This window comes from Belonocnema kinseyi, chromosome 7, assembly GCF_010883055.1.
Source record: "Belonocnema kinseyi isolate 2016_QV_RU_SX_M_011 chromosome 7, B_treatae_v1, whole genome shotgun sequence".
Classification (NCBI taxonomy): Eukaryota; Metazoa; Arthropoda; class Insecta; order Hymenoptera; family Cynipidae; genus Belonocnema; species Belonocnema kinseyi.
Genome location: NC_046663.1, coordinates 106,990,591 through 107,002,287, shown reverse-complemented (window position 1 = coordinate 107,002,287; position 11,697 = coordinate 106,990,591). Strand labels below are relative to the sequence as shown.

At 37.7% G+C, this 11,697-nt stretch overlaps 1 protein-coding gene across 2 annotated transcripts in view; it reads right to left on the bottom strand.

Moving 5' to 3' along the window:
• LOC117177371 (pyrimidodiazepine synthase-like) overlaps nucleotides 1–1,525 on the bottom strand; it is a 9,350-nt gene extending 7,825 nt beyond the window's left edge. The window contains exons 1-2 of one of the 2 annotated variants that reach the window (XM_033368014.1): nucleotides 1,429–1,443; nucleotides 1,173–1,293 (exon numbers count right to left, since the gene is read on the bottom strand). Coding sequence is in view for 1 of the 2 variants with exons in the window: in XM_033368013.1 (XP_033223904.1) it covers nucleotides 1,484–1,490 (7 nt within the window). In the remaining variant the exon portion in view is untranslated. Of the gene's footprint in view, nucleotides 1–1,172; nucleotides 1,294–1,428; nucleotides 1,444–1,483 lie in introns of those variants that run through there. The other variant, XM_033368013.1, reaches the window with a different exon arrangement.
• Between the last annotated feature and the right edge of the window lie 10,172 nt (nucleotides 1,526–11,697).

Here is an 11,697-nt window from a genome sequence, read left to right as displayed (position 1 = left end):
CGAGGAGTTCTGAGATCCAGTTGGGGGGAGGGTCCTTGCCTTGGGTCTTCTTCGCTCGGGCCAGGATTTGAGCAGAGGAGCCAGGGAGATCTGACTTCTGGGTCTAGCGAATCGTACTTTTATGGGCTTTGCTTCAGCTGCGGTGCACCATTCACGACGTAGCGAGTAGGGGTTTACTAGCAAGAATCGTTTTGGCGATGTTGCTCTGAGGGGGTTTCGCGCGATTGGCTTACTCTAAGTTAAATGACCGGTTAGGTTAGGATGCTCAGGCAACGAAAGAAAGAATCATGAATGATTGCTAAATATAAGTCATGGTTATAAATATTATTTATAACCATGAATATAATTTAGCGGATATCAAGACCCTCATTAAAAAAACCTCTGTATAAAAATGAAAAAGAGGAGAAGAAAAATGAGAAGGCAACCAACCGAATCCCTTTCCTTATCTTTTTTATTTCTTTTGTATTTATTTATTTTTATTATTATCAAATCAAAATAACATCTGTTTTATTTTAAATTACAATAAGAGCATTTTATGTTGGTTGTCCAAATTTAGTCCTTGGATGTTCAAAATTTAAAAACATTGTGTACCTTAGTTTCAAATTGAATTATTTTGGATTTAAATATTCTAAATTGATTATTTTCAATTTTAAATGAATAAATTGTATGGTTGTTTAAATTTTTCGATATCGTAGAATATCAAATTGAAGACTTTATAGTTGAACAATTGTTGGTTTAAAGGATTTATGATTGAACAGTTTTGAATTAAATTCTTCTAGAATAAATCCCAAGCACTGTAAAATTAAGATAATAATTTCGTAAATTCAAGCTTTCAGATGAGAAGATTTTAGAAATATGAATTTAATTATTTTTTAATTCTTCTTTTTTTCACATAATGTGTCCCCTAAGGGTTTACATTACTTCCATTCCTTACAGTCTTTCCGCCTACATATTTTCATAAAGTTTTATCCTTAATATTTACGTTTATTTGCAACTATTAACATAAAATCTTATATCTAGATCCTTATTTCTATTTCCTGCGATAGCGCAATTTAGGACGTGTTAGCGAACGATTGAGTGAGCGAGTGATCGAAACTGAGAGTGTAAGCGAGGCATAGTGATAACGCAAACGCATCTTAGTCTACTTACACTATTACATAACCATTACTTACAATCTTTACGACTCTAATCTAAGCGATTTCCCTTATCTTTTTCTTTCACTTTTCCTGTACCTCCATTTTGCCATTTTTTTTCACATGCATTCATTGGCGGATCGAAGTAACCGAGTGGAACCTGTACAAAGTACCCGTAAAGACCAAATTGGGTCCCGATTTGGTTCCTTTTTGAAAAAAACTCAAAAAACAGCCAAATTAAGTTTTAAATAATTGAAATTCGGGTTCTACGTTAAAATTTGCATTAGAAACTCACGGAGTAATCGCGATGCTTTATCTTGCAGCGTTCAAGACTTTAAAAAATAAAATACCTGTCATTTACATGGGCCGAAGGCACCTTTAAGTATATCTTCTTTTAGTAGCAGTTAATAAACGTTCCGTCGGTAACTTTAAGATTTTTTTCTAGATGCTAGCGCCACGCAGTGGAAACCTCAGACTACAACACTGCGATGCAAGTGAGAGAGAACTTGATTTTTAAACTTCGCGCGCAATATGCTACTTGAGCTATTATGGATGCGCTTGAAGTCACCTTCAGCATAAGTTAATGACATTAAAAAAAAATTTTAATCTGCAAAAAAAAGACTTGCGATTACTCCGTGAGTTTCTAATAGAAAATTTAACGTAAAATCCGAATTTCAACAGTTTAAAAGTTGATCTTGCTATTTTTTGAGTTTTTTAAAAAAGGAATCGAATGGGGATCCAATGGGGTCTTCACGGGTACTTTGTAGAGGCTTCATTCGGTTCCTTCGGCCCGCCAGGGAAATCATGCTATTCTGGTCCACCTTCTCTCTCCCTATCCCTTTTCCAAATAATTTTGTACTTCTTCCTTTTCTATTCTCTTATAACATCCCTGACGGACCGAAGTAACCGAATGGGGCCTCTGCAAAGTACCCGTAAAGACCCCATTGGGTCCCTATTCGGATCCTTTTTAAAAAACTGAAAAAAAAAACAGCAAGGTCAACTCTTAGACTGTTGAAATTCGGATTTTACATTAAATTTTCTATTAGAAACTCGTGGAGTAATCGCAATATTCTGTTTGCAGCGTTAAAAATGTAAAAGAATGTAATTAACTTCTGCTGAAGGTGACTTCAAGCGCATACATAATAGTTCAAGTAGTATGTTGAGCGAAGTTTAAAAATAAACTTCTCCCTAACTTGCATCGCAGCGTTGTTGTCTGAGGTTTCCACTGCATGGCGCTAGCATCCAAACAAAAATCTTAAACTTACTGACGGAACTCTTATTAACTGCTACGAGTACTAAAAGAAGATGCACTTGAAGGCGCCTTCGGGTAATGTAAATGACAGGTATTTTATTTTTTAAAGATTTTAATGTTACAAGACAAAGTATTGCGATTACTCCGTGAGTTTCTAATGCAAATTTTAACGCAGAATCCAAATTTCAACAATTTAAAAGTTGATTTTGCTGTTTTCTCTTTTCTTCTTATAAAAAGTAACCGAATGGGGACCCAATGGGTCTTTACGCGTACATTGTAGAGGCTCCATTCGGTTGCTTCGGACTGACAGGGATTTATTGTATTTTGATTCCTCAAACTTCCTATTAATTGTCTTTCCCTCTCCTTTTTTCCAATTCTTCATAGTTTACTTCAGTTTCGTCTTCTATGTTTCTAACAATAAAAAACTCCCTCCTTCCTTCTTCCTATCTCGTTAATTCCATCGCTTCCCCTCTCCTTTCTTCCACCTCCATCAAACACTTTCTCGCCAACTTCCCTCCCTTTCCCTGCCTCAGCTTCGTCTCAGATTTCCATGCCCTCTTTCCCGCTATAATACTTAACTCATCCCTATGCGATTCTTCTCTCACCATATATCCTGGCGACCTCCAGTCTGTCCCTAATGTTCACCTTTTATACTTTTCTTGTAAATTCTCAATATCTTTCCTTTCTTCCCATCCCCATATTTCTGCTCCATAACCTAATAGCGGCCATACCAGAATATCAAATAACCACATTCTCCTTCTCCAATTTTTTTAACCTTCTTTTTCCTATTTCCCATATCTATTTCATCACCCCTGCTGCCTTTTTAATCCTTTCTCTTATATGAGCTATATGATCTCCATTCGTTTGCAAGATATATCCTAAATATTTCAACTCATTTACTTCTTCTAACTTCATTCCCTTCCATCTCGTACATTCTTTGTTTCTCCCTCTTTTCTAAATATCATTATCTTTGTATATTCTAAATTTAAATTCAACTTTTTCCCATCTAAGTATTTCATGAATTCTGCAATTAAGCCCGCCATCTCTTCTTCAGCCTCTGTCATCAACACTATATCGTGCGCGTATGCCAGTATATATCTTTTCCTTTCATATTCTAACTCCTCCCCAGCCTTTTCTCCTCATTTATTCTTCAAATTCTGATATAAATATATTAAACCTGTTTTTTGTGTCTCTAAATATGTCCGATTCTCTCTTTATTAATTCCTCTCTTATCCCATTTCTCACCGGAACTTGTTCTATTTCGCCTCGGTCTAATCAGTCAAACGCTGCCTGTAAGTCCACGAACATTGCAATCATTGTTCCTTTTTCCTTTTAATCATGTTATTTAATAGATAATTCAGAACATATATGTTATCCACCATCCCCCATTCCTTTTCTAAACCCTGCCTGATTCGGTGACTCTATCTTTTTTCTGCAACTTCTTTCTGCAATCTCACCGACAAAAAAGTTACATATACTTTATACAGTGTTGGCATCAACGTCACACCCCTATAATCTTCAACCTCCTTTCCTTTTCCTTTCTTCAATATTGGTATCACTACTCCTTCTCTTCATAACTCTGACCACCGCTCTCCTCTCCATACAATATTAAACATCATTCATGCCCATTCCTTTAGTTCCGTGCCTCAACAGGTGGACCAGGAGGGTAGGACGCGGTTGGAAATTCTAATAGAAACAGGATGGTTCATTTGTAATGGGAACTTTGATGAGGATGAAGAGGGCGAGATTACGTTTGCGGGAAAAGGGGATACAGTAATAGACTTCATACGGGCCGAAGAAAGGATAAGAAAACTGTTGGAAAAAAACGAAGTGGGAAACGAAATAGCAACGAACGTCATTGTAACATTGAAGTGCGGTAATTGGGAAAGAGAAGGAAGAAAGAAGGAGGGGGCAACAGGAAAAAAAGAAAAAGTGGGTAAATGGGGAATGGATAAACTGAGAAAATTTACAAAAAAATGGAAGAAAAAAATGTAGTCAACAGGAACCTGGGACAGAAAAAGGGATAATTGGTCGCTCTTTTCATAAATTGCAAGGCAGATTTCGATTCGGTGAATAGGAAGGTTTTATTGGAAGCAATGAAAGAAAGAAAGGCGGACAAAGAGTTGATTGATACGTTTTCACGGAGACGAATACAAGGGTGAGGAGCAGGGAGCAGAAAGGAGAGGAGTTCTGGACAGGTAGGGGTTCCAGGAAAGGGTGCCCGCCAAGTCCGTTGTTATTTAACATAGTGTTAGCAGACCTGGTAGAGAAAATGAAAACGAAAGGAAAGGGAAGTACTGTAATAGGAAATAAGCGTATATACTCGTTAGCGTACGCGGACGATGTGGTGCTTTTGGCAGAGAATGCAAGTGGAATGAACTTTCTAATGAAAGGATTCGAAGAGTATGGGAGAGGGAAAAACCTGGCAGTGAATGTGACGAGAAAAAAGATAGTTTGTTTCAGGAAGAGAAAGAATAAAGTAAATCATGGATGGAAGATAAATGGGAAAACTTTGGAAATGGCAGAGGAATTTTTCTATTCAGGATTTTGCTTCGAAGCAGGAGGTGAAAATGATCTGCAGGTAAAAAAAAAGGGAAAGTTTGAGTAAGGTAACGGGTCAAGTGTGGGAGATTGGGAAAAGAAAATTCAAAGAGGATTGTAAGATGAGAATATGGTTGTTTGATTTACTTGTATGGTCAGTGATGTGTTATGGAGTGGAGATTTGGCAGTGGAAGGAGTACAAAAAGGTAGAAAACATTCAAAAGAGATTTCTCAATAGGTTATGGGAGCGAGCAGGAACTGTCCAGGTTATATGTTGAGAAGAAACAGGGAGAGAGAAATCGGTAATAAGGCAGAGAAAAATAGTTTGGAATTTCGAGAGGAAACTCAAGAGTGGTAAGGGTAGGAAAGTTGTTCAAGTATGCCTGCAGGAAATACTAAATATAGATAGGAGAAAAAACACGGGGCATTAAAGGTGGCAGGAGGAGAGATGGCAAGTTAAACCGGAATAGCGCATTGATGACGAGGAGAGGGATTGGCAGGATTTAGAGGGGGAAATGAGCAAGAAGCAGAAAGAGAAAAAGTGGGAAAAGATTATGGAGTCAAAATAAATAAATGGTAAAGATTGATTCAAACGGAAGAGGTCCAGAATATGTAGGGAAGCTGAAAAAGGAGTAAAGAAGTAAAAATGTGTAGGGTTTGTGGTTATGAAAGGGAATCTTGGGAGCATGTGATGGAGAGATGTACAGGGGAAGAGTGAGGGGGAAAAAGCGTGGCAGCTAGAGTTAGATGGGTACTGTGTAGATATGAACAAGGGGAAAAGTGGATGCAGAGTTTAGAATAGAAAAGGGAAAGCGAATGCATGGGGTAGACACAAACTAAAATTGATACAAAAGAAGTTTTTATAAGGCAATTTAGTGTTGTGTGTCTCGGAAAAGCCTGAAGAGTAATGGTAAGAGGAAATAAAAGCCTTGGAAGGTCTCACGCCCTTGCAAGAAAAGATAATATGTAAGAGTCAGCAAATAATAAGAAGGAGAAGCAATTATAGGCTACGTTAAGCATAAGGCATAGCAGTTAAGTGAAATTGTAAAATATGTCAAGGAAACGGTGTCCTCAAACTCCTAAAAGGAAGAGTAATAAAATGCATACAATTTAGCTTGCAATTTAAAATTGTGAAATTTTAATAGCTTTGTATTGAAAATGATTAAAATTCAAAAGGTTCCAATTTCAACTTATTCAATTTTGAATGCGTTTAATTAGGAATAACAAAATTTCAATATTTCAGTTTAAAACTTTTCTAGTTTGAGAGCTTCTGATAGAAAATGTTTGCCCTCCGCGTGGATTTTGTGTTGCGTAGTGACTTTCAAATGATCCCAGATAGCAAACGTATGATGCACGTTACTAGCAGCGCGTGTATGGCACTGGGTGCGTGCATGTTTCGAGGCATATTGGACGCATTTTGTGAGGGTACGTAGGTACGAGGCATATCTGCTGTACTTCCTGATGGGCAAGATGTGCAGCCGACTTGTGGCGCCCATGTGTCCCACTTTGCGAGATACATTATTTATAGATGGTACATACGAAAGAAGCAGGCTTCCGTTTCCGGTACCGATCGTGAGAGAACTTCTTTGTGTCAAATGGTGGTTTTTTGGCTCTGGTGAAGGAAATAAGTGTGTGCAAATGCAGAAAGGGCAGAGAGTGCGGAGATCAGGTGTAAAGGAAGAAGGGTGAGTTAAAGTAAAGGTGTAAAGGGTATAAGTGAGTGGTATGAAGTGCAAATTTGGAGCGTTCGAAGTTTTTGAGGTTAGCAGTAGGAAAAATATTTGCTGGGCGAAGGATGGCAAGAAGTAGGCGATTGAGGCGGGAAGCTTTACGAAGCGCTAGGTAAGGTAGGATGCCGACGATATGAAGTCCACAAACTGGTGCCAGAGGGCAAGAGTTACTGGACGATCACACAGAACAGCAAGCACTAGTGGCAACAAGAGGTGACGACGTGGAAAGCGTGTGCAGTAGGGGGAAGGAGGATGTTGACCGCAGTGACAGCAGCGGTGAGGAAAGTTTCGAGAAACCGACCAAGGAGGGGATGGTAGCGAGAAAAGACTCAAGTACGATCAATCAACGCGAAAGACCTTCAAACCTACAGCGCCTCAACAAGCTAGGCAGCGCGGCTTCAAATAGGAGTCTGGACGAATGGCAAAAAAAGGCAAGCGAGACTAGCAATGAAGAAAAGTATAAAAGAAACAGAGGGACAGGGGACGATGCTTTTGAAAGGGATAAGGATAACAAGAGAGATAGGATTAAACGGAAAACACCAGAAAGAGGGGGTATGGGGATATGTTTGAAAAATTGAAAAATCTCATAAAAGGGTTTAGAGAGGAAACAAGAAAGAGACTGGATGATATGAATAAGGATATGAATAGGCAGGAGAACGATGTAAGGGGGAAAGTGAGAAAGGTACTGGGAAAATGGGAAGAATGGGATAAGCGTTGGAATGAGGAGAAAGACAAGGTTTGGAGTAAACTAGAGAGAATAGACAGAAAGAGGTTGACGAACAGAGAAATAGTGAGATAAAAAAGTTGGAAGAACGAGTGAGCAATTTAGAAATAAGGAATGAGCATGTGGTAACACAAATAGAGAATGGGGAAATAGTTAAAGGGAATGAAAAGAGCAAGCAAAGTAAGAATAAAAAATTGAAAAAAAGACTGAGTGAGATTAAATGATAATTAGAAGGGGAAGAAAGGGTGCAGAGGAAAAATAACTTAGTAGATAAGAAAATGAAAGTGGAGAGTGAAACAAGTGAAGCGGTTATAAAAAATCTTATCAGAGGCATTAGAGAGCAGGTAAGGGTAGAAGGAGTTAAGATAATAGGAGGGAAAATCAAAATAGCGGTGGTTCGTGTATATAGAAGAAGAGGGCTAGAGGTAGGCTAGAGAGTAATAAGAAGGTGGATTGAGGAAAAGAAAGAAATAGTTTCAATATGAGGGGACTTGAATGCATGGACTAGCGAACAAGGGGGAGGAATTTGGGATGAAGGAAAGGAGGCATATATAAGGAGCTCCAAATATAGGGAGGCGGACCAGGAGGGAAGGAAGTTACTATACTTGGCAGGAGAAACAGGATGGTTTATATTTAATGGCAACATGAAAGGAGATAAGGAACGGGAGATCACATTTATAGGAAAGGGAGCAACAGTAATTGACTACATCATGGGTGAAGAAAGAATGCGACATCTGACAGGGAGTATGAAGGTGGGGAATGAGATGGGGTCCCAGCATATCCTGGACATAGCTATACTAAAAGGGAGCGTCTGTGAGCGCGGCTGAGGAAGAAAGGAACAAGAAAATGGGAGCCTGGGCGGTAGATAAATTGAAAGAGTTTAAAGAAAATGTGGAAAAGGAGAAGGTTAGGTACGAAAAAGGGGAGGGAGTAGACTCGTTAATTGAAAGATTCAAGGGGTCGATTGAGAAGTTAAAGAATGAGCTGGGGGGACGAGGAATACTGGGAAAAGGAGGGAAAGAAGTTAGAGAAATACAGAGGTGTCATTTTCATGCCAGTGGGCTATAAAATATATGCAGAAATGTAAACAAAAGGTTGGAGAGTCAGGCGGAACAAAAAGAAAGTATCTCACAATGTATTTCTGATAGCATTTTTATCTAAGCCATTTTTAAAAGCTGTCGACGTTACTGCGTGTCTCGCACTGTGCACAGTAAACTTTTCATCGATTCCACATTGGAAAAAGACCGGTCTAACCCATTGGCTAAGAGTTTGAGTACCTACTACTCTATGAGGATTCTTTACTGCGAGAAATAACATTTTAGTCATTTGTCTTGAATTCTTTGTGACGTGCAAATAACGTTGCAACTTCCTAATTAGACAGAGTCCCGGGTTATCCTTAAAAAGTGGTCAAATAAGACAGGGTTGACAGGTTGACAGGTTGACATGTTCCAACCGTAGAAGTTTTTATGATAGACTCTATTCGAATGTCAGTTCCATTGTTAGATAAGTTAATTCAATCTATATTAATGAGGGAAAATGTTTACTTTCTATGACTCGCTCCCAAAGCTAATAGTATTATCAACTTTTCCGAAAGTTGTTTCAGATTAATAGATTCAAGTGGGGGTCGGTTTCAGTCTGTGAATTCCCCTGAAAAACGACTCACAGTGCTTTCTGATAATTCTTTAGACGATATTAGCGCTGTAACTGACCGAGCTGTATTTATTGTGCCATATGTCGAACCCTGATCAAAAGAATTACTTAAAAATTCTAGTACCCTATTAGCCATTTGATTAAAGGGACCAACTCGCGTTTAATACAGAAATTCCACCAACTTTTTAAGGCACAATCGTACTGTCTAATTGCAGAGTTCACTAGGGCAGCCATTAATACTCACAACGTAGATTCTAACAAATTTATCTGTCGATGGCTCTCTCTGATAGCCGAACTGCAGCCAGAGTAAGCGAAGCTGCCAGAAGGTGCTGTTGAGACTCACATTATAAATTATCGATTCTCTATCGGCTTCAACATTTTCTTTTGATGCGATGTAGAAGGCATAAATCCAGATTCGTAGTCGTAGTCGTAGGTGTAGAGTTCAGAAGCATAAGTTTTGAGGGCCAAAAGTTCTGAACGATCAATTGACCAAGATTTTTCTTTTGCATTCCGAAATCCGTGGCCAAAATTGCCTTCGCAGAAGGCGCGCCAATCCGATTTCGATGCGTCTGAGAAGATCTCTTTTTGGAAAGAAAACTGGCATATAGGGCTAACAGACGTACAAATGTTCTCTCGGAACCAAATTAAGTTTGGGTGCAAAAAACATGGCAAAGTCATGCGTTTGTCATAATTATCATTAGCTAGTAGAAGAGCTTAAAATGTAGCACGTTCTAAGGCTTTGGTATAACTCATTCCGTAATGCACTTCCGGACAGCACGAAACGGGACTTCCTATCGAATAGGCGAACTCCCAAACAGTAGAAAAATTCCTTTTCAGAAATTACTTTACTAAAGAGATCAAGTTTAGCATTTTTTGTCAAAAAGTAAGCATCTTTCAAATCAAAATTTGCCATATAATAATCTTTTTTTATTAATTTACACGCTGTTCGAACATCTTCTATTTTGAAATGAGGCACTTCAACAAATTCATTCAATTTATTTAAATTAAAAATGAACCTTTTTAAATTATTTTTACGATCGACAAGGAAGTAAGGAAACAAAAATTACTCATCCATCGATTCGCAACGACTTATGGCTCGTATTTTTAATATATTGTTAATTTAACTCTTTAGAGATATAACCTCACTTTGAGTCAAATTTGAGTTAGAGGGAAGAAACGATTGTTGTGGTTTCCGCTTGAACGGAATCTAATATCTTTTAAGACTTTGGAGTACAAATTTATCGGAAGTAATGATCTTCCAAGCTGAAGGAAAATTTTTCAAGACTCCTGGAAAACGTACCTCTACTTCTTTTGATGTCGAATTGTTGGTCGGGATCTGTCCGTTGACGGCTTCGGCTGATGATTTTGATACGATGGTGGGTGAGGCTTCTGGAAAAGGTGATTTTTTCGACTGAGAATTCTGGTTGTTGCTCGCCCATGATTATTGCTGATTCCTCGAGGACGAGCTCCTCATGTTTAAAGATCCAGAGTTCTGGGCTGGTTTTTCCGCAGGATTTTCTTGAAATTGTGATATGTTATAGAACATCAAAAAATATTCGACACGTATTTTTTTATACGTGTCCATAAGTCCATTTAAGGGGTGAAACCCACCCTTGAAGTTCACCCCTAAAAACACATTTTTTTTTTAATTTCTCGAATACGATTTGTAATTTTTTACTGGAACAAAGTGGGTAACACTTTTTATTGAAAACCACATATTTATGCATTATTTTTAGTCATCAGACTCGCAACCCCCGTTTTTTATTAATGAAAAACTATATTTGATGGCCATTTTTTTCACTATACACATTCCAAAATCTGTTGAATCTTGACAAAATTAATTGTTTTATGCACAATAATCAAAAATAAATTCGACCTGTTCCGGCATTTTCAAAAAAAAAATGCCTTGAGGGGGTGAGCTACCCCTAACATTTATACTGTTATATTTCGTAATTCCATTACTATATCATGGTGTAAAACTCTTGGATACTATTAAAATTGTTAAGTAAAGTTGATGTAGTGTGAAATTTTCTGAAATCAGCCCTTACAAATGAATTCATCCCTAAAATTCAATCACAAGTATTATTTTTTCATTACTTAAAAATACCCTTGGACTATTCAGTGGCGTAAAACGTGTAATAATTTGAGTTCACATCCTTGGTATTGAATTAGAATTCTTTACCCCACTAATGTATCAACGCCTATTCTTCAATAAAAAAATGACACCCTTTTCAATATGAAAATACTAGTTTTTTGAGTTTGACGAAAAAAATTTTGGCAGTATGCACAATATCCAAATACGAAATCGACTGTTCTCACCTTAATAAAAAACCTATAATAAGGGGTGAACCAGCCCCACAGGAGATATTGTCGTATCTCTATCATTTTATTCTTTTTCTATGCGACTTTCACAGGTAATAAAAAATTAATGATTCAAAGTACAAAAAAATTTTCAAAAATTTAATATTTCAATGGTTTTGAGTTTTAATGTTACTTTTTATAATCCTGCCAATAATGATAAGCATTAAAAAAATGTTTCAAGCATAATGATTTCTTACACCAAGTGCATCTTACAATTGCTGGGTTAGAGCAACCAGGAACTTCACAACGCTCATTACAATCATTACCAAAACTAAAATCTACGGGGTTATAAAATTCATTTTGCTT